At 46.8% G+C, this 21,544-nt stretch overlaps 1 protein-coding gene across 2 annotated transcripts in view; it reads left to right on the top strand.

Moving 5' to 3' along the window:
- ppp1r9ba (protein phosphatase 1, regulatory subunit 9Ba) overlaps positions 1 to 18,392 on the top strand; it is a 56,367-nt gene extending 37,975 nt beyond the window's left edge. Inside the window, exons 6-11 of one of the 2 annotated variants that reach the window (XM_088906509.1) lie at positions 2,906 to 3,041; positions 7,345 to 7,497; positions 8,550 to 8,603; positions 9,193 to 9,422; positions 9,985 to 10,099; positions 11,721 to 18,392. In XM_088906509.1, coding sequence (XP_088762635.1) covers positions 2,906 to 3,041; positions 7,345 to 7,497; positions 8,550 to 8,603; positions 9,193 to 9,422; positions 9,985 to 10,099; positions 11,721 to 11,774 — 742 coding nt within the window. In that variant the 3' untranslated portion in view covers positions 11,775 to 18,392. The remainder of the gene's footprint in view (positions 1 to 2,905; positions 3,042 to 7,344; positions 7,498 to 8,549; positions 8,604 to 9,192; positions 9,423 to 9,984; positions 10,100 to 11,720) is intronic. The other variant, XM_088906510.1, reaches the window with a different exon arrangement.
- Positions 18,393 to 21,544: the final 3,152 nt, after the last annotated feature.

Genomic DNA, 21,544 nt, shown 5'->3' with positions numbered 1-21,544 from the left:
TCAATTGCCTTGGTCTGACTTTTTGCAGCCTGTATAAGATTTCCTTCAATCTAATGGTGATCATTTCTGTTAGTCTGCGATGAGGTCGCAGTAATTGATTTTGACCTATGGTAATCAAGCATGGCGATGAAGGTGCCAGATTTAGCGGTGACTGTTGGTTTTGTGTTCTCGAGCTGCACAGGAAATATGCTGTTCCATCTTTGTGCGTAATTATTGGTTGCGCCTCTGCACAGCTTTGTCGCGCTAGCCTTCTGCTATTTCTGGAGTGTCCTGCTTGGTTCTTTCACACTTGGGGTTGAGTCACCCAGCTCTTATCCGTATCTCAGAGTGGAAGGGTTCCGAGAACAGCCCAAGAGTGATGTTCAGTCTCTCCACCTCTCCCCAAGCCTTGTTCTGTGTGATCAAGATCCACTTATTTCAAGCATTTAACAGCTCCTGCAGCTGCCAGGCAGAATCAGGGTTACGAAAGAGAAAGTGTTCCTGCCTTTTTCAGATCTGCTGATGGCTCCAGCAGCTTCATGGTGCTTTTTTTAAACATACTGAGTGGGTTTAATGAGCTATAGAAATGTAACATGAGGAAACTGCTCTCTGAGATGTACTGTAGTTGTAATTTAATGTGCTATGTCTTTGCCTGGCTGTGATGTTCAGACATTCGTGTGGAGTCTTGGAACTGCGATGCTGAAGACGGTTCTTCTCAAAGAAGAGCTATGTACATTAAGGAGATAATCTGTGCACTAAAAAACTTCCTATAAAAAAAACCCCAAAAGTGTGTGTGTGCAATCAGTCTGAACTTTGAAAAATGTTTTGAATTGCCAGTTCAAGTAGCACCAGGCTTAAGCAGCAGTAACATTTTGCATGGTAGTGTATTACTGTAAGATGAGGTCATATTTTAATTCGCAATGCAATATCTAAAAAAAGATGTACAGTGTGCAAATCAAAGCTAAAAAGATTCTATTTACATTCATTAATCACACATGAGAAAAACAGAAAGTGGTTTGTTTTACTGATTTTCATATCCATCATGGAGAACTCCATGTACAATTGTGAGCTCATATTTGAAGACAGTGGCATACTAATATGTTCCTAGTAAGAGAACTGGATAGCAGATTTGCTATATCCTTAATTTTCTTTCTTATTGGCAATGAAAGTTTTAATTAAACCATCACTTCTGCGATCTCCATTCCGACACAGGAGTTTGTCTTTGTGCCAAACCCATACCAGACAGGTGACGGAACAGCTACCCACAGGTGCCCTGGAGCCTTTTACACTTACTGTGGGTGAGCCTGCTTGGTTCAGGGCCAGGCCTGGGGGATTCATGGCCAGTCTCAGTAGTGCCACTGCTTCTTTTAAAAAGAAAAAAAAAAGATATGTATACTTCCACCTGGGGAGTAAAGCAATCTCTCTTATAACCAGTGTTAGAGAGCTCCCTCTGTTTTTTAATTCCTACTCAACTAGGATTCTCCTGTGGCAGGTTAGCGAGTGACAGACATGTGTAGACGGGCTCAGCTTCTCTCCTCTAAACCCAGCATCCTGGGAGGATCTTCTGGAGGACTGAGCAGAACTCAGAACTCAGCTGTAACTGAGATCTAAAAAGAGAGAACGGTGCTAAAATAGCCAAGGAGATTCGGGGGAGGAGTAGTCCCAGGTTGAGGACCCTGACAATGCAATACATCATTTTCACTGCTTCTTCCATGTTTGGAGCTGCACGAGCAGCCTGCACAGTTCTCTGACTGGCCTGGTAGAGGACGGTAGAGGTCCTTTTATTTTCAAGGTAAAAGACTCCCATGAGCGATTTCCCGTCCGCTCGGTTGACCTACATTCCCATAAGCTCTTTTATGTCATTTTTCATCATAATTGACTTCAAATGCACTGGTAAATAATGCAACCAACATTTAAATGTTGACCTGTGTTGAGTATGTTTTGAAACACAGTACTGCCAGAGTTACCTGCTGTGTATTACAGTACTGAATCTGTTGTGTGTTACAGGACTGAGGCTGCAGTGTGTTACAGTACTGAGGCTGCAGTGTGTTACAGTACTGAGGCTGCAGTATTGAGGCTGCTGTGTGTTGCAGTATTGAGGCTGCTGTGTGTTGCAGTCCTGAGGCTACAGTGTGTTACAGTACTGAATCTGCTGTGTGTTACAGTACTGAGGCTGTTGTGTGATACAGTACTGAGGCTGTTGTGTGTTACAGTACTGAGGCTACAGTGTGTTACAGTACTGAGGCTGCTGTGTGTTGCAGTATTGAGGCTGCTGTGTGTTGCAGTATTGAGGCTGCTGTGTGTTGCAGTACTGAGGCTACAGTGTGTTACAGTACTGAGACTGCAGTGTGTTGCAGTACTGAGGCTGCAGTGTGTTACACTACTGAGACTGCAGTGTGTTACAGTATTGAGGCTGCTGTGTGTTACGGTACTGAGGCTGCTGTGTGTTATGGTACTGAACCAGCTGTAGAGACGTAGTGTCTCAATGTATGAGACTGCTGTAGATCACAGCTTGGGGAGAGGCTGCTGTATGTTACTGTATTGAAGTTGCTGTGTATTATGGTATTGAAGCTTCTGGTGGTCGCTGTATTAAGGCTGCTGTACCTTACTGCATTGAGACTACTGTAGGAGTATGATATTCATTACAGGTTGTTATGTCATTCCGAATAGTGTTACCTTTACTTCGGTGCATTTCTTTCTTTCGTTTTTGTATATATAACAGTTTTGTTTAGTATCTGGGCAGGGTGGTTTCCTCTAGACCCCAGAAAGGCTTGTCATAATCCCAGTGACATTATAAACCAGGCAGATGGGGAATCAGGACAGGAGTTAAAAGTTTCTCTAAGAGCTTCTCCTAGAGGCGCGAGGCTATTGGCTGGAGCCGGCCAGCGCCCCTGTGCCCTGATTGGCCTGTGCGGGGTGCTTGCAGGTTCCTGATTGGACGGGAGAAGCCCGGGGAGCAGAGCGAGGTGGCCCAGCTGATCCAGCAGACGCTGGAGCAGGAGCGCTGGCAGAGGGAGATGATGGAGCAGCGCTACGCCCAGTACGTGGAGGACGAGGACGAGGTAAGATCGCCGGGGGTCCCTCCAAGCTCGGAAATCCAGATTCCGGCTGCGCTGCGGCTCGGCGGCTCGGAATTTCTTGCTGCCCTCTGCTGGGCCAGAGTCAAGCGCGTCAAAGATGACCCTCCTTTGACGACGGCCTGTCCTGTGCCTGGGTACTCCTCACTCTCGTTAGTCCTTCTCATTCCCAGCTCTTCTGTTCGGATGTCTCCACCCTTCCCCTCAGTGGGCTGACTGCTTGCTCATTTTCAGTACAGCCTTGTGCTGTACTTCACTGTCTGTCCTCGAGCAACTGTGTGGCACCTCGATAACCACCGTCAATACCTCTGTCTGCGCTGCAGTGTCGAGACCCCAGCTCTCAGGATTGTTACTGGCTTGGTTTCCTGTGCTTTATGGCGATTTATACCTGCTGCAGTGCCCTTTAAGCTCCAGGTGAATAGTTAATTGTCTGAACTCTTCTGCTTTTGCCCTGTTGGGATGGCCAACCCTGGCCTTGACAATCAGGACCTAGAGCTCTTCTCGTATCCATCTGATCTGGAACTCCCTTCATGCACCTCACCCAGCCTCAACCACAACCACAACAACAACAACAGTGGACCCTTGATTTGGCAGGTCAGAGGTCAGAGGAGAGCTTTCTCGCTGGCTTCTGTAAACTGCAACCCCAGCGGCAGCCGCAGTATCCAGCCCCCATCCGTGGTCACACCTAGACCGACATGTGCCATCCATTGCTGAGGAAATGAAAGGTCCACAGAATTAGAGGTTACCTTAATAGAAGCTTTCTTGCATTCTCAACACCCATAGGTAATTTCTGTGTGCCATCTAAATTGACCTTGTGCAGTTTTTGTCTAAGAGCATGTATTTCCTGGCACTGGTCAGGAAAGGGGGCTGTGTAGTTTTAGAAATTCAAGCCAGGGAGAATCTGGTTCGGTCTTTTGCCTGAGTTCACTGGGTTGCCTTTTACAGAATGCATTTCAGAAACTCTCCAGTGTGTGCTTCTGGAGTGGGGCTTTGCAGCACCTAACACTGCGTCTGTTGGGGCTTTTGTTTTTCTCACCTGGCTGTTGCAGTGATGCCTGTTCAGGACAGAGCCATTCCTGGTTTTCCTCAAAGATCTTGATCCATCCTATCATTTACCTTAAAACTGCAGGATGAAACATTAAGGCTTTTAAGGCTGTTTTGGCTCCACTTGAAGTACAGCTTGTGATTCACAAACCCCTGTGGCCTCTCTGGTGCTTGCAGACTAAAGACAATCTATTTTGGGGGGGGGGATTCACCCCTTAACATTTAAAAAGATCTGAAAATTTATGACGATAGAGTCTTGCAAATGTCTGACTTCTGCCTCCTCTCCTGAAAAAATGAGCAGCAGCTTTGTATGAGTGGCTCCTTATTTATTTGAAGGCGGTGGTTCTGTGAAGTAGGCTAGGCTACAACAATACTCAGAACTGCTTCTGACTCATTTCAAGAGACTTTAGTATAAATCTGTTTTTTTCAAAATCCATGCACCGGTCCATTTTCCAACCACTTCAACCAATTCAGAGCCAAAGCCTATCCCAGCAAGCAGTGGGGGCACGGCAGGGTACACCCTGGATGGGACACCAGTCCATCGCAAGAACACACAGACACACCAGAGCCAATTTTCCCAAAAGCCAATTAACCAGTATGTTTTTGTACTGTGGGAGGACCCAGAGGAAACCCACATGAACACAGGGAGAACATGTACAGTAACAGATACTGTAGCACCCCATGTCTGAAATTGAACCCAGGGCCCCAGTTCTACAAAGCACCACCGTGTCAGTTTCTTCCAAAAAATTAAAATGAAAGGTAAATCAGTATTGTCACAGCAGAGGGCAGAAAGTGTTAGGTTACATGGGGTAATAGTTAGAGTTAGATCTAGGACAAGGCTATAATGAATTCTTACATCTTTTGGAAAAATGCATACGATGAATAGTGAGCATCGCACTCGGGGGGCGTAAGGTGTACTGTGGCCTCCGTGAGGGCATGAGGATGACAAGATAAAAGCCCACGCGCTGCTGGGATTGTGGTTTCTGCCGAGAGGGCGAGGGGAAGCCAGGAGTGGCTCGGCCAGAGCCAGGCGCCAGACCTGCTCTGCGGGGCGAGCCGGGGCTTGTCTGGAGCCAGCGTGTTCGCCCGGCTCGTTCCGGAACGGGACGCAGGAGACCTTGCTTACGGCCGGGGGACCCAGACAGGAGTGTTGCACCTCAACTGATTTAATAGACATGATCGTCTCCCTGGAAGTAGTTAAAAACCCTGTTGAGGCCATGATGATGATGATTATTATTATTATTATTATTATTATTATTATTATGTAAAGCGTGGGGAGGAGCAGTCTCTATTGACTCTGATGGGCCTGCTGTAAGCAGTCCTGCTGTGCCTTCTGTCAGAAGAGCACCTACATGCAAACTCTACGCTGACCTCAGATTTCCCACTAAATGCTTGGTTTTTGCTTTGTTTCAATACAAAATGGTGGTAGTGTGGTGGGAGCCCGGCAGTGTTTTGAGAGGTTTGATTTGCGTCTGCCTTGCGCAGCAGGTTTTGTTTGCTTGCGTGGTTGAAGTGCTCCACCTAGCGGCCGCTCGGCGGCAAAGCAGCCTGGTCTGGCAGTTTTCTGCTTTGTTAAAAGAGCCCCACGGAGCCGTGGAAGCTCAGACGGCACGGGCGTCTAGCTCCTGACTGGAAGGTCCCAGGTTCAATCCCAGGTAGGGGCCAGTGATGGAGCTTGCTCTGATTCCTTCCGGATGGCTCCCAGGTCCACTCAGCCTGTTTTCCAAGTCAGTACCGGTCGAGAAATATGGTGGCCCTTGCCCCCCATTCCCCCCAGGGGTCTTTATGGCCTGAAAAGGGACCTACCTACCTAAAAGAGCCCCAGACAGACACAGCCTTGGTTAGTAATAACAAAAGTACACCTGCTGGGCAGTGAACACAGTCAAATCTCAAGTAACTGAAAGCACCTTTCAATATTCTTTAATACTAATGTTAATAAAATAATCATACCCGGCCTGCGGCTCATCTCAGCCCTGGCTCCATTGATGGGGCGGCTCTGCAAGACCTGAGCTCAAGCCACTGAGGACACCTTGGCCTTTTTCTCTATATGCATGTTTGCTGTCTTTGGCAAATAGTTCTTTCATCTCGGCTCGTAGCTGTTGCTTTTGCACGTTCTACGTTTGGTAGATGCCGTGGTGGGATGGCACAGTCAGACGATCTGTTTGTTTTGGTAATGACCTCCCTCTGGAGTATTTCCGTCTGAATCATAAAGCAGGATAATGGACGCCCTCAAAGAGCAAAAGATAGTTCAAGTAGGGAGCTGCGTCAGCATGCGTAGGCTGCAAAGGAACTAGTAACGGTTGATTCCATGCTGAAAAGAGAAGAAAACAAACACAACATTTCGGCTGGGGTGACACCCGAAGAAGGCTCCACCACTGAAATGTTGTCTCTTTTCAGCAAAGATAGAAAGATGCTTTCCATTGAGTTGCTGTTAAGGCCTTTTGATCCAACAATCAGTTAGTGAAGGCTTAGCTTACGTTATTAAGGTCAACAATTTGCTACTAGTGTTGGTCCTAAATAAGAGCAGTTTGGGAAAAACACTGCTTTCAGGCCAGAGCTCTGTGCCCTGTCAAATGTCTGAACTGCAGATACTGTTAGTTCTTTTTTTTAAGCTGTCTGTCTCCATCTGCTGGCTGTCCATTGACATTGCCTCAAGCTGAGTGAGGTGACGCACAGTGAAACACAATAGCATGCATGAAAGCTCACGTGCTGACATTCCATAGTGTTCGATCTTAAACACCATCTTTGATCGCCTAATGAGTATTCAGCCGGTGCTAATGCACACCTCCACCTGCAGGCAGTATAGGTTGATAGCAGTGTGATGCTCTTTTGCTGCACAAGTGATGTGCAGGGAATACACTGCCCAGTGTTAAGAATGAGGAAGCTGTGTCCTTTGTCCTTTGCATACAATCAACCAGTGTGTTCTGTGTACTAAGACGTTTTTGGGCTTCTGCATTACACTTAGATAGCATCTCATGATAAAATGGAATAAGGAGTATACAGATGAGGAGTCACTGCCACATAATGGATTCAGAGATGCTCATCTGTGCAAAGCACCATTCTTTACATGGGAGATTGCTGATGTTTGCAGTGCCAGCGTCTCTGATACTAATAATGGTGCATTCTTATCGGAGCACTTTTCAACAAACTCCAAACAACAGAGACCTGTCTTGCGTTGGTAGTGTGGTAGTGTGCCCACAGCCTGCTGAGAGCCTCTTGTGTGCCCTGCGTTTGTCGCTGGCAGACCGGGGAGTACGCCACTGACGAGGAGGAGGAGATGAGCCCCATGTTCCCCAGTGCAGAGATGGCCATCGAGGTCTTCGACCTGGCTGAGAACGAGGACATGCTGTCTCCCATCGAGATGGACCCAGAGAAGCTGGCCCACAAGTTCAAGGAGGTGAGTAGAGGGTCAGGGAGGAACAAAGTCCCGGGGGAAAGACTGAAGCATGCTGCAGCACCTGCAGGAGGACACTTTTACCTTCCTAACATTCCGAGCCACAAACATTGGTTGACACCAAGCGGAGGGTGGCCTCAGCCGTCATCATGCGAATGTGCATGAGTTTAAGGACAGCTTTTCAGTGGTGCATCGTCAAAGCAGAGAGAAAACAGACAAGAGGTGATGCATTTTTGATTTTTAATGAAAAAACACCAGTGGTTTAATCAAGATCAGTTCAGTTCTTTGAGAATGGTTTTCTATTATTGTCTCCTCCTCGGGGCGGCCCTGTGGACCCAGTGCTGGGTTAATGGGGGCAGGCAGCACAGCTCCATTTACAGTACTGCTCTGAAACCGCTCCTCTCCCAGTGTCTGTATTTAAAAACCGACAGTCAGCTTAGCCCAAACAAATCACACCAGAGGCTGTTTGGCTTTGGTCCATAAGTCCACGAATTTATGCAGCAACAGATTTTTTTTTTGCTACTGCCACCGTTGTCTTAAATTAGTCATGTAGCAGGTGCACTTATCCACAGTGACTCACAGGGACTAGAAAGCAGAATGCGCATTAACAGCATCTGCAGCACTGTCGCCTACGACAGGAGGACAGTGTTACATTCTCATCTGATGGACAGAGCGCAGGGACATTGATCAGCAACACAGTGGGTCTGTGGAGTCTCCAGGTAACAGCTCTGTGCCTCAGCCTCTGAATCAGTTAATTATTATTGCTATTAAAATTGTGTTTTAGGGGCATAACCCCAGTGTCTTTGCTGAATTCCACTCTCTGCGTCCACAAACTAGTCTTCCTAAAGTTCCCCCGTAATTCAGCTACTGGCGCAGACTGTTTGTCACCTAGTTGGGATGGCTCTACAGTGCTGGATGAAGTAGGGTTGCAACCACATGTGAACATAGGCTGTCAAAGTGCTGTATAACAAGGAACTGTTCTTAATGACCATCTCTGTGAAGATAAATAAGTGAGCCATTGCAATGATTTAACCTCAAGTGGTTTTGTTTCACAGCTCCAGATAAAGCACGCTGTCACAGAGGCTGAAATTCAGCAGCTGAAGAGAAAGGTAAGATGATCTTCACAGGATGTGAGGTAATAACACAGGATGTGAGGTAATAACACAGGATGTATTTTCCCAGCTGGTGTCATGCCAGGAGCTGCCCCAGCTTTTGCAACGTCTTAGTGGTGTCTGTCATTATTTCGTCTAGCTGTGTTCAGGCCTGGGTAATATCACAGGAGCCAGTGGCAAGAAAACTAAAGAAGGCAGAGACAGGAGCCTTCGACAAGGGAAATAAAAACGGCTGGCTTTGCACAAACAGCTCAAAGTTTGAACACAGGTCTGTCAAAGCCAAAAATGTGGCCAATAATAATAACTTCTATTTTTCAGTACTGGTATGAAACAAATGAAATGTAAAGGTAGATGTTTTAATATATCCCCCTGGGAACGTCATGTTTAGAATTAAACCATTCTAAGTCAAAATAAGCAGCATTTGCGAAGCATTAGGGTCTGCTGTAGACTCGACAGGGATGCAGAATTGGATCAATGCTGTGAGGTGGCCGCTGCAGTTATGCTGACGGCCACAAGATGGAGCAAGTGTGCGGCGGCAGTCCGGTGTCTTTGATGGAGTGTGACGGGCAGGACGGTGTGTCCACAGCTGGCGCAGGCGGAGCAGGAGAAGCTGCGCTGGCGGATGGAGAAGGCCCAGCTGGAGCAGAGCGTGCAGGAGAACAAGGAGCGCATGGAGAAGCTGGAGGGCTACTGGATGGAGGCGCAGAGCCTGTGCCAGGCTGTGGACGAGCACCTCAAGGAGACCCAGGCCCAGTATCAAACCCTGGAGCGCAAGTACAGCAAGGCCAAGCGCCTCATCAAGGAGTACCAGCAGAAGTGAGCACCGTACCCGCGGGGGAGGGGCGGCAAGAGGGGGGTACAGCTGCACCCCCATTATGGAAAGGTTATGTTCTGCACACCCTACGTCAGCTGGAAACGCCAGTCACCATTTTCTCAAAAAGGCTCCAGAATGTTTTTGTATGTGAATTACTATATTATTACTACGATGATCATTGTATTAACTCACTCTAATGTGGGAGGCTTGCATTTGCAGCTGTTAGGACTGTGATAATCACCAGCAGCCACATCGCCCTGCAGCTCCCAGCTGGCAGCCCCACTGGAGCTCAGCAGGTGCGAGCCTGGTCAGTACCTGGATGGGAGACCTCCTGGGGAAAACTCAGGTTGCTGCTGGAAGAGGTGTTAGTGGGGCCAGCAGGGGGCGCTCACCCTGCGGTCTGTGTGGGTCCTAATGCCCCGGTATAGTGACGGGGACACTCGACTGTAAAAAAGCACCGTCCTTCAATGAGACGTATAGCCGAGGTCCTGACTCTCTGGGGTCATTAAAAATCTCTCTCGGTGGCGCCCCCCCCCCCTGACCTGTCCCTCCCGCCCCTCCCAGGGAGATCGAGTTCCTGAAGAAGGAGACGGCTCAGCGCCGGGCCCTGGAGGAGTCCGAGGCCTCTCACAAGGAGGAGGCGGACAGGCTGCAGGACAAGGTAGTGCAGGAGCCGCAGGTGAACACACGCGGGGGGGTGCCTGGATTGGGTGGGGGGGGGCAGCGTCTTAGGGCTGATTTTCTGTAGCTGTATTTTCAATACAGAAAACTCCCATTCGTATCATTGGGATACTCCCTTCATTGGGATACTTATTAGGATAATGTCTTCATTGGGATACTTATTGAATCTAATTGAAGCAGCACTTGGATCTTATGACAGAGTACTATATCCTACAGCGTAGGTCTTTATTGCTGAGCTTGACAAACATTCGCATATTCATATTTTAGTATTGCAAGTCTCTGCAGAGCCCCTGACTGCTCCTTGCATAATTAAATGATGTCCACGTGAGCTGGGTGACTTGAGTCTCCATGTCCACTGCTCACATTCTTAATGCTGAGCATGAAAACCAGACGTTCAGTAGCGTCTCCTTCACCTGGGTACAGCACCAGTTTGGATCACCCTGACCCTGTGCTCTAGGAGTTGTGTGTAGTGGACACAATTTTTGACAAACCAGTTTGCTAGGGCTGATTCAGTGCACTACCTATCGGGCTGGTCCAATAACGTCCCAGGCTCTTTGCAGACTGATCGAGTTCTTGAGCCAAGCACTTTTTCCAAATTATTAACTTGTTATTGAATTGACAGTCCCATTAGTTCATCTGGAGACTTAATGGCCCCGGTGCTCTGGTATAAATCAGTTCTTATCTCGCCAGTTCAAAGCTCATTCCTGCAATGTGTCCATTAGGAAATGGCAGGCTCATTTCTCAGCCTGGTGCCATTTGGAGTGAAGGGCAGTACTGAAGACACAAGTGCTAATGACGGAGGGGTTTTATTTATCTGTGTTTCCTGAAGTGTTGCTGAAGGAGCTATCGGCACCCTCAGCTCCTGATGTCTAATAGCTTGACTCCCACAGTCTGCTCTTGGTGGGCATGAGTCAGTCCTGTGTTGCTATTTTACAAAACTAGCTCAGAAAATCCCTCTTGAAGTTCTTTGCAGGCTGCCCATGTTAGAGGAACTGTAGGCAGATTCATTTGATGTTCTCTTGCTTGAAAGCGCATAATGAAACCAGACCCCTAAATGGAGCGGATAAGGGGCTTAACCATTTCATCCTCGACACAAACCCTGCTGTAGAAGCACAGGTTACCTCTTCTGCGTGGGACAGGGTGACCCTCTCTTCTGCCGCCACCAGCCAGCGGCAGATCTTTCATCTGCCAAGTTATTTACATTTTTTGGATGTTTTGAGATTTTAGCAAAGCGCCGAATCCAGCACATCCATGCTTCTGTCCTTTAGTGTCCTGTAGTCCTGAGAGGAAGTGTGGGACTCAGAGAAATAGGTTTTGTACAGCCCAGATTGGACACAGATCCTGAGCAAGGAGTTAGCAGAAAGCAACAATAGACAATACAGCTGTACTGCAGAATAAATGTGGAGGCAGAAATCCAGAAATCTTTTGAAAACCAGCCGGCCTCCTGGTTCCAGAAATAAGGTGCTGACTGACCTAATCTCATTGTAATACCTTCCTCAGGCCAAGCAGGTGGCCTCAGCTGGCGTTGCATGGGGATGTCGGAGAAACCAGTGTCTCAGAACTGTGACCCGGTCCTCGGTTGTGCCCTGTCTTCTCACAGCAACGCCTTCTCTCCACAGATCACCGACCTGGAGAGCAGGGTGCAGGCACTGAAGAGCTCCGAGCCTTCGTAGAGCCAAAATGGGAAGAGGGAGAGAGCTTTAACCCCCACCCCCCCCCCCCCCCTTTCTGAACACCTGCCCCTCCTCCCTGCCCTACCCCCTGCCCCTCCCTGCCTCCCTGCCCCCTCTCAGTCCCGGACCAATATTTTAACCGCAGTTCCTGGAAAAAAAAGAAGGAAGAGAAGGAAAGAGAAGACCAGTCGTTTGGAAAGCAATACAGAGAGGGGCTAGGAAACAGGGAGTGAAAAGAAAGTACCGGACGTCCTTCATCCTTTTAAAGTGTCACAGGATCCAGGTTTGTCCCGAGTTTGAAGGGTCTCAGCCCAGCCCTGCTGCGCTGGTCTCTCCTCCTGGACATCTGCCGGCTGTCTCCTTCCCAAACTGTTTCCTGCGAAGGCAGGAGGAGCTCCTCCCTCTTCCTCGGCCCGTGTCTCGATGACCCGATGTACTAGCTAGGAATACTGCCACCTCACACACAGGCTGCTGGACTGCCTGCTTGTTGTACTGAAAATGCTGAAGCAGCCCTGGCTGTCGGTGGGAACAGAAAACGTTAAAAAAATGGGTTTATTTATGTGCCGTGCAAATCTGGGGGAGTTTTAACACACAGAAAAAACCCAACAACGCCAACAGCAACAAACTCTTGGGACTGTGGTTTCGTTGAACAGCAACGGGACCGTTCAGCCCAATCCGTTGTAAGATTCATCATCTCAAAGTCTATTCTGAGGTTGTACAGACGTGAAATCTCATATGCAGGGGGTTGGTTTGTATATATTCCTTACATATTTAATATTCTACAAGCTTGAACGTTCGACTGGGGACAGAAGGGTCAGTTTGGAGGAGAGTGAAAAGGCCTTCGTATTGGGTGAGACCCTGTCTGATCTGGGGGGGGGGGTGCATGGTGTGAGTGAGTGAAGAACTCGTTTTTTTGACAGCCGTCCCCGTACGAGCAAGCTCATGGGCTGGGGAAATGGAAAACAGGGTGTAAAAAAAGTTAGAGCCATTGTTTCCTTGTGGAGGTGGTCGGTGTTTTGTTTTGTTTGTGAACGGTTGTAATTACGATGGCGACCCTCGTTCACCCCTTCACCTGTCCCGGGTGGGTGTGGGGTGTGTCGGCAGAGAGGAGGCGTTCAGATTTGATTATCATCGCAGACGTGCTGGGCTCTGGGGTTTCTCCTCGCGTGCTGACCTCGTCGGTAAGCAGACCAACCAGAGCGCTGAAGCTAAACCAGAGGGAAATTTGTGTTTTTCTGCTTTTTAAACAAAAGTGGAAGACAAAGGACGTCAGGGTTTCCAATGGGTGGCGTTGTATCTTTCTCTTGCTTGGACAAAGGCCATAGGAGACCTCCTCTGAAAGGCACCTTGATTCAGGTCCCCAGTCTCCTTAAAACAGAAGCAAGCAGCTGCCTTTCTTTTCAGTGTTGTTTTGTCTGTATTATAGTTAACTTTCCAGCGCCTTTGAAATCATCTGGTGGTTTTTATTTAATGTTGTGAGTCCTGTTTTTTAGTGGGCAGACAGAACATCATGGTGGGTTCTGTTACATGGAGTCAGGAAGGGTGGGGGGGATTCCTGTCAGACCCCTTGCCCTGCCGCTCTGGGATTGGGGTCACGTTCCTCGTACCCCAGGCTGGCTAGCCGCTCCCCTCCTTCCGAGCCGCTGGGAGGGCCTGTTTTGTCAGACGCTCCAGACTGCTGAAAACGAGTCTGGTCCCCTTAAGCCCCTGTGTCTGCTGGTTTGCTGTTCTGCTCAGCTGAGCTTTACATGACCTAACTAACAATCCCATTGATCAAAGCCCTTTCGGCTGTTTCTCGACAAAGGGCGCAGTGGCAATAGCCTGGATGAGAAGTGATTTCACCCGCCTTGAAACCTACTTAGATGGTGCAGAGTCTCCCACAGCGACTGGTTTTGGTTCTGTAAGGCCTTAAATGTCCGATGGCCATGTTGTACATCCATCTTCGCAGTCTGGAATATGAGAATAGTTACAAGAGGAGGCTGTTCAGCCTATGTTGTTTGTTTGGGTGCTGGCAACCTAATTGATCCCAGGCATGTTCGCTTCACCAGCATGGGCTGCTGTGTAACACTGTAGCCTGGGACTGCATTAAATTATTATTCCTGTCATGGAAGTGGGCACCTAATGTTGACATTCAATGCAATATTATTGGTTTTCAAAGCTTATTGATGTAGGTACATAGGTAACACATAGTTCCTTGGATTTTGTCTTAGTCTTAGGTCCTCCTGTGCTACTTGGCACATGTTATTATTTTGTATCTACAGAAAATAACCAATAATGGGCACTCTTGGGGGCAACAGTGTAGTGCAGTGGTTAGGGTTGCTGCCTCACAGAACTGGGGTCCCGAGTTCAAATCCAGACCTGGGGTGCTAGCTGTGTGGAGGTTGTATTTACGTGGGTTTCTTCCAGGTGCTCTGGTTTCCTCCCACAGTCCAAAGACACACTGGTAGGTTGATTGCATTCTGGGATTATCGGCCCCGGTGTGAACGTGTGCTTGTTTGTGCATGACTGGTGTCCCACCCGCGGTGTACCCTGCCCTGCACCCATTCTTTGCCAGGATGGACTCCGACTTCCCCGCGACCCTGCATTAGACAAAGTAGCTAGAAAAAGGTCGGAGGCATTCTTTGCAACATTTTCAAGGTGGCAATATATGACAGCATGCATGAAACAGGCCCTCCATCGCTTATGCACAGGTTTATGCATCTCTTGCCAAGACATTTTTAGCATTTGTGAAGATCTCTTTTATTTCCTATTTTAGTATGTCAGGTGGCTTGCTGTTCACCGGCGAGCTGTGAGACAGGACACGGTTTTAACATTGCCCTTACATTTGATTTTGCCTATTCAGCATGGCAATTTTGTGCAGTTTTGCTGAGATGAAAATCGGGGCTTAATGCCTGCGTGCAGTGGTATTACCGATGAGCTGTTCGGTGCAACCCAAACCCGAAACGAGGCTTTTGAACAAATCGGTAACATTGTTGAGCTGTTCACATGGTCCGCTTGTTGGCAGGAATAGGGAGCAGCTGTTCGGGCCTGCATGTTCACTGAGCACGGATTTTCATCTCGGCAAAGGTGTCCTGCCGGAATTCACAAATGAATGACTTTTAATTTAAGGGCAGATTTAAAATCCCACGCTGTGTCAGTGTCCAGTGACCACACTGAGTCATATGGCCACCCTGTGTATGGAATATCAGGACTGTGTAAGAATTAGACATTCAGTGACAAGTGTACAGTCACAGCAGAGAGAGATCAAAAGCAGGCATTTCCCTTACAAGTGTCAAATTAGCTCCCAGCTATTTTTAAGGCAGATGTCTGTAGCAGCTGTCAGTGATGTTAAATAAGAACCATTCAAATTCCATTTTATTTGGCTTTACAGCCCACAATTGACAAGTTTTGATGCTGGCAATCAGAGATCAGTGGGGAGCACAGTAATCCATTATTATTATTTTGAACAGCCCACGTCATAGGCGTATGGAACATCATGTTCCAGATATGTAAAGTATTGCTCAAATTTTGCTCATGTTGCGTAACTCACAGCTAATGATGCAATATAGATTCGCAGCATCCGTTCTGTCCCAGTGAAATTCGTGTAGGGGTTTATTGTGAATTTGATTTTGAATTGGCTTTCTTCTCCTATCAGTGGTGCAGAAGGTCCACAACAGGTCCCATAATAGACAGCCATGTTCTCCACAGATGGAAGAGTTGAGGAGCAATTGCTGCCCTTAGTTTTGCTCAGTTTGCTGAGATTGTCCTAGAATGGGTGGTTTTAGTCAGTTTTGCATGGGATTTTCCCCTGTGGTTCGCAACGTTTTAATTTAAAACCCCCGGAAATTGCCCTGGCCTCGGCCCATCTCCGCCATGCCATTGGAAGAGCTCCGCTGGCTGCGCGAGAGCTTCCTCGTCAGTCTGATCCGCGGTGACCCTTGCTGTTACAGTGTGGGAAAACACGCAGATCGTTCCACAGAGGGACAAACAGTCATCTTTAATGGACATGTGTACGCTGTAGCAAACCACTGTTCCGTTTGATTTCGTTTTTTTAAATATATTTTCTCCTAGGCTGCCAGGGGCCTGGACTCGGACTTGACACTTGACCTGCGTGGCTTACTTTCTGCTTTTAAATTAAAGTGACTGCTGCCCAATTGGCTGTGAAGCCTCCTCTTGAGATGCTCCATTAACCACTGGATTCACTGAATGGCTGCGGTCTGACGCAGCTGTCTGCTGTGTGTGTGTGGCAGTCAGTCTCCATCAGACCCACACTGCCACTTCCTCCACATGTTGCCCATCAAGCAAGAGGGGGAGACAGAGGAGTCCCTTTAACTTTCATTGTGCATTTCCTTTCTGTTTAGTAAATGTATTGCTGAAGCACCGAGTGAGAAGTTAAGCTCCTCTGTGTGTCTGACTCCACACATAATGACATCATGCCTCCGTCCCCACAGCTGACCAGCTGATCGCTGTAGCCACACCAGTGTTGGGCCGGCGTTAGGGGGTCCACAGCCCCGATCTCCAGTTTTTCACACCAGCCGGGCTCTCACTTACTCAATTGACCCTTTTAGGGGTTGGAGTAGCTTGGATGAACTAGCTAATTCATTAATAATTTAATAATAATTAATTAAGCATTACTTATACAGCGCTTTTCTGGACACTCCACTCAAAGAGCTTTACAGGCAATGGGGACTCCCCTCCACCACCACCAGTGTGCAGCATCCACCATTAGCCCTAACTGAAGGCTCCTATAAGGGCCGCAAATCTTGGGGACCACTGACTAAGCTGTAGTGTACTACACCTCTGCTGGCTGGTACGTCTGCATTTGACCACACACTTGCTACAGTAATAGTTATTAGGGACCACAGTTAAAACTTCATTCACTAGGAATAACAACACCCAAGGATTCAGTGTGCTGAAGGGATTATGGGCTGTTTAGTAAAAATGTGACTTAAACCTCTTGTTTAAGTCACATTTGGCTGAGGGCCAATCTCCTGGCCAGAGGACGAGGAGGCTGGGACCCCCCAGCAGAGTGAGGAGTGACCAAGGGGCAGCTGCAGAGGGGGAAATGGGGTGGAGGAGGGACGCAAAAAGACAGATGTGAGCGAGAGAAGGGGATCACGTACAGTATTTATAGTGTTTTAGGACAGGAAGTGACATCAGGAGTGATTGCCAATTACTGGCAGCCGAGTTTGAGTGAACTTGGCTGTTGTCGTCACTCCCGAACTTTTGTTATAATCGCCATTGATTGATTGCCTCCCAAAATCGGTGTTTGGGCACTGGGACAGGAACCTGTTCTGCCCCCTGCTTGTCGCTGTCCAGGTTTCGCAGTTACTCCGGAGCTGTGCGTGTGGCTGGAGTGCATTTTTTCTTGTATGACTTTTTAATTCCCACCTGCCGTTTTGTATTAAACTAGTTGAAGCCAATGTGATGCTACGCCTTTTCTTCTCTCACACCCCAGCGGTCGTTCTCCGGCCTCTTATGTGCGCGGATCCTGAAGGGCGACGAGCAAGACGAAACAAAAAAATCGGGTGGAAATCAAACTCCCGCAGAACTGTTGCAAACGTAGCTCTCGTCATTCTCCTCCGCGAGCTAGGCTGACGTCCGAGGACTGGGAGGATCGGACGGTCCGATGGGGGGATCTTGGCTGTGTCCACGAACTGGATCATGTGGTGGAAGGCTGGCGCCAGCGTTCCACTGCGCCCACGGGAGACAGCATGGCAATCTGAAACTGAACTGGACCCCGTGCTGGAATTCTGCAGGAAAAGACATGGCCTCATTTCTTCACACGTCGGGGGGGGAATACAGACAGACTTTGCCCCAGAGTCGTTTACAGATCTCTCTGTTCCTGGTTAGCCGCTCTGTGGCATTAATCTCCCTCCACCGTCTCACAGAGGTGGCACGTTCGTGCTGATGATTATACCGGTGTTTTAGAACAGTTACTAAAGCAGTAATTATGTCACGGGGAAACTGAAGCCTCCAGCAGATAACGTATATAAAAATAAGCCCTCTTACTGTAAATGTGTTTTGTACGTGCAGGAAACAGGAGGGTGGGGGTACACACCTCTGTGGATGAGGAGATGATTTCCTTGAGTGCCAGCTGGGGTGAAGTTTGTGGGTGCCAAAGCCCACTTTGTCTTAGAGCACTTTCAAAGACAAAAACCAGGACGTTTCAGAGTAGAGCAACCATGGTGTAATAGATTAGAATAAAGGCTACATTTCTTGTTCGCATACTATACAGCTGTTTTTTTTCACGGGCATCTGATATTGTATTTAAAAAATCCGTTTGTTTTTTTTTTCTTGGTGAGGTGCTACACCCATCTGCAGTCTTGGTTTTTAAATATGTGTTTCTGTTGCAAAGGTGAGAACTCTTTTCGGGTCTCTGCTAAAGCCCCGGGCGTCTCCATGCGCTCTGATCATGTAATGGGATGTGACCACTGAATTCTCATCTTTTGATTTGAAGAATACGTGTTTGTTTGTTTTTTTAGCTTCCCCTCCTCTGTTTTTTTTGGCGACCGCAAAACAAATATTCCTGTGTTCGATTCGAAACGATCATGTTTCATCATGAATTATTAAACCATTACATGTCATCATGCATAATTTACAGTCATTATTAATAAATAGGGATGTGTTAAAATGGAACGTTACCAGATTATGTGGTGGCGTTGTGGTCACACCGGAATCTGGGTGTAATTTACAATACAGTATTTCATTTTTAATAGGTGCAACAGCGCCTTCCTATGGCACTCTTAGGACCTGCATCTTCAGCTCGAAAATGTTAAGAAACACCAGACAGGTTTCAAACGGCAGGACTAATTGTAACTAATTTGGTTTATAGTATCCGATTGACTCAAGGGTCTTATCCAGCAGTTTCCTGAACAAGCCAGGTGTCTGCTTCGCCAACACGTCCATCAAAGAGTCCCACATGAAACCAAAAGGCACTGCCTCGATTCTGTGAATGATCTGAATGTGAAGTCCAGTTACGGTTTTTATAAGCTTTCTTTGAACTATGTTAGTCGTTACAAAAACTTGAAAGTGCTGTGGAATTTCGCTTCCCCTTATCAAGGATGAAGAAATTGCCTTGGATGTGTGGATCGTTACAAAATATTCGGTTAAGGAGAAGTTGAATATACTGCCGCATAAAATATCTTCATAATGCCGTAAGACGACACCACATGCTGTATTTGCTAGGGTGAAATCCGTCTCTGCTTTTCTTCCAAACAGATATGGCCAACGGGATGCTGGCTATTACAGGCGAGCTAAACGATGGAAATAACCATCTTGCAATCTTTAATAAGTTAATGAGCATGATTATTAATGCCACTTATTAGAATCTGTAAGTTAGTTTTCTATGTGATCCCATACGAGTCTCCCATTGAAGAGTTTCTCCTTGAAGATGCAGTTTTACTATTAAACCAAGGAAGAAAACTCAATATTAAATATAAGCGGGGACCCTGACCGCATACGCAAATGGTAATCGATTTGCAACATAAAATGTGTTGGAAATTCCGTTTGTAGTTTGGATTTTAACTTGCTGGAGTCCTTTTAGCTGGAGTTTGACCAAGAACGTAGTTCCATTGCAATGCCGTAAATACCATTTTAACAAAATGCTTATTAGTAAAGCAACGAGTTCAGTGGTACTGTTTAACTGTGTAGCTGCCAAGGTGTAATACATATATGTTCACATTTTTCACCTTCAGAACTGTGGTTTTCATCCTCTTTAATTGGATCCGGGATAAAAGATTAGGTGCTTTGATGTCCGTTGTTAATACAATAACAATTCACGTATTGCCTTTCAGATTCTTCTGCACGGCTGTAAGGAATCGATTTCCTCTTTGCCTTCATTTACTATTCGGGCGCAAGGGGCGCTAAAAGCAACTCACTCGATAATGTCGCTTAAACTACTATCTGTAGCTCCTGGGGCCTGTCTAGATTGTTTACAACTGAATCTGCGAGAATAAAGGACCAAAACACACCGTTTGAGATGAGATTAACAGGAACACGGCTATAAATCCCCCCCAAAAAGCAAGCAAATAATTTCAACACGGGTACAGGCCGTCTGATTATTAAGAATGGTAATGTTAATATGGAAAGTTTTAACCATAATTAACGTTTTACCACATTAGCAGTTAAACACGCAGTTTTTCTTTGAGGGTTTTCTCATGTTTTTCCCACACCTAACAGTGAATATTCAGTGATAAGAAGCTTACTGTACGTCAAGTTTAAAAGGAGTCACTGCTAGCATGTTTAATATCTCACAGTACACATCCTACGAGTGTCCAGATCGGTTCCTATTACAGCGCCGGGGTGATAAATCAGTGAACTTTCTTGCAGGAAGCTACAGCTATGTTTTCCCTAATCTCTTATAGCAGGCGACACGATTAGTTATTTTCCTGGTTGAAAGATAGGTGTGTGATGTGGGAACTTTCGTAATAATGGTCAAAACATCCCCCCTTCAGGTGGATTTTAAGCGTCTGAAATTGTTAAAAATCACTGTGAAAAAAACCCTTCAGCTTTTAACAAGGGGATCTTCAGTTCTATTTTTTCAGACTGGGTTATTAAATCTCGGTGACACATTAAACTAACTGACAGCACCGCAAAATTTCGACACACATTACGGATTAAGTGAAAAAATCGAGAACTTTCTGAAAGTGTCCGGCCGCCATGTTGTCCGCAGCAGACCAGAAACCGCGCGAACTGTGACGCGAAATGGCCCTTCCTAACTGCCCTGTCGCTGTACGCAAAAAAAGCAACATGGCTCCTTAATAACGTTAATTTTTTTTGTCTTTTTGAATGTATGTAATAATTTAAGTATATACGTTGCACACGAAACCGAGGATAGCCATAAAGTCAAGCCGTTTCCATTTTCAAAGGGATATTCAACCAGCGAAGACATGGATAAACAGGTAAGTGGTATTTGTCGGCCAAACCGTCTGGGAGTCGTTGTGTTGAATTCAGTTCAGTTTGTGCTCATTCAAATCAACTGCTCGGGCGAGAACACGGGTTATGGTAAAGCAAGACATCTAAAATATCTACATGTCCTGCTAGAATTTGTCTTTTGGGTGTGATTTACCATAAAAAAACCACCAGTTCAAGGTGTAAGGGTGTTCAATAGGTTTATGTCTGTTGCCAGGTTGCTCTTTTTTCTTACAATACTTATAAAAATCATATTTTTATATATGTGTATGTCGGTTTCGTGAAAGTATTTACTATTATTATAGTAGCAGAATTCGTTTGGTCAAAAGCATGTATGCCGTGTACAGTGGCGTCACCGAAAGTCTTATTCCCTGTTTCTGAATCCCAGAAGATGGCGGGGAAAGTTGCTACGCACACACTGAAACCTTCTCTCTCTCTTTTGTGGTCTAAATTGGAGGCTGTGCACTACACATGCGCTTGGTAGTTTGGTTTTGAAAGGCACTCATCATTGCCGATTCATTATAACCCAAAATGTAAAAAAAAATAAATAAAATAAAATAGCATTGCAGTTCCCTTTCATGTATCGTCTCCTGCTTAAAGCCATTCCCCATACAAGGGACTTGTGTCTAATGGACGTCGCTTCTCCAGCTGGGTTAGATACGGTGTATAGGGAACGGAGTTTATAATATATATTAACCCCCACCTTTCTATGTCGATGTGCAACGGCCTCGGTCTATAGATAATTACCTTTAGTGCTTGTGGGTTGAGAGATTCTCTACAGCGCCCACGTATTCATAATAAGGACAGAAACCATCCAAGGGCGGTTTTCTATCAATCGAATCGCTGTGCTGATCACGTACTGTATCTGTTAATAGGCC

Source organism: Atractosteus spatula, chromosome 26 (genome assembly GCF_055471065.1).
Source record: "Atractosteus spatula isolate fAtrSpa1 chromosome 26, fAtrSpa1.hap1, whole genome shotgun sequence".
Taxonomy (NCBI): domain Eukaryota; kingdom Metazoa; phylum Chordata; class Actinopteri; order Semionotiformes; family Lepisosteidae; genus Atractosteus; species Atractosteus spatula.
This window is presented reverse-complemented; position numbering and strand designations above follow the sequence as displayed.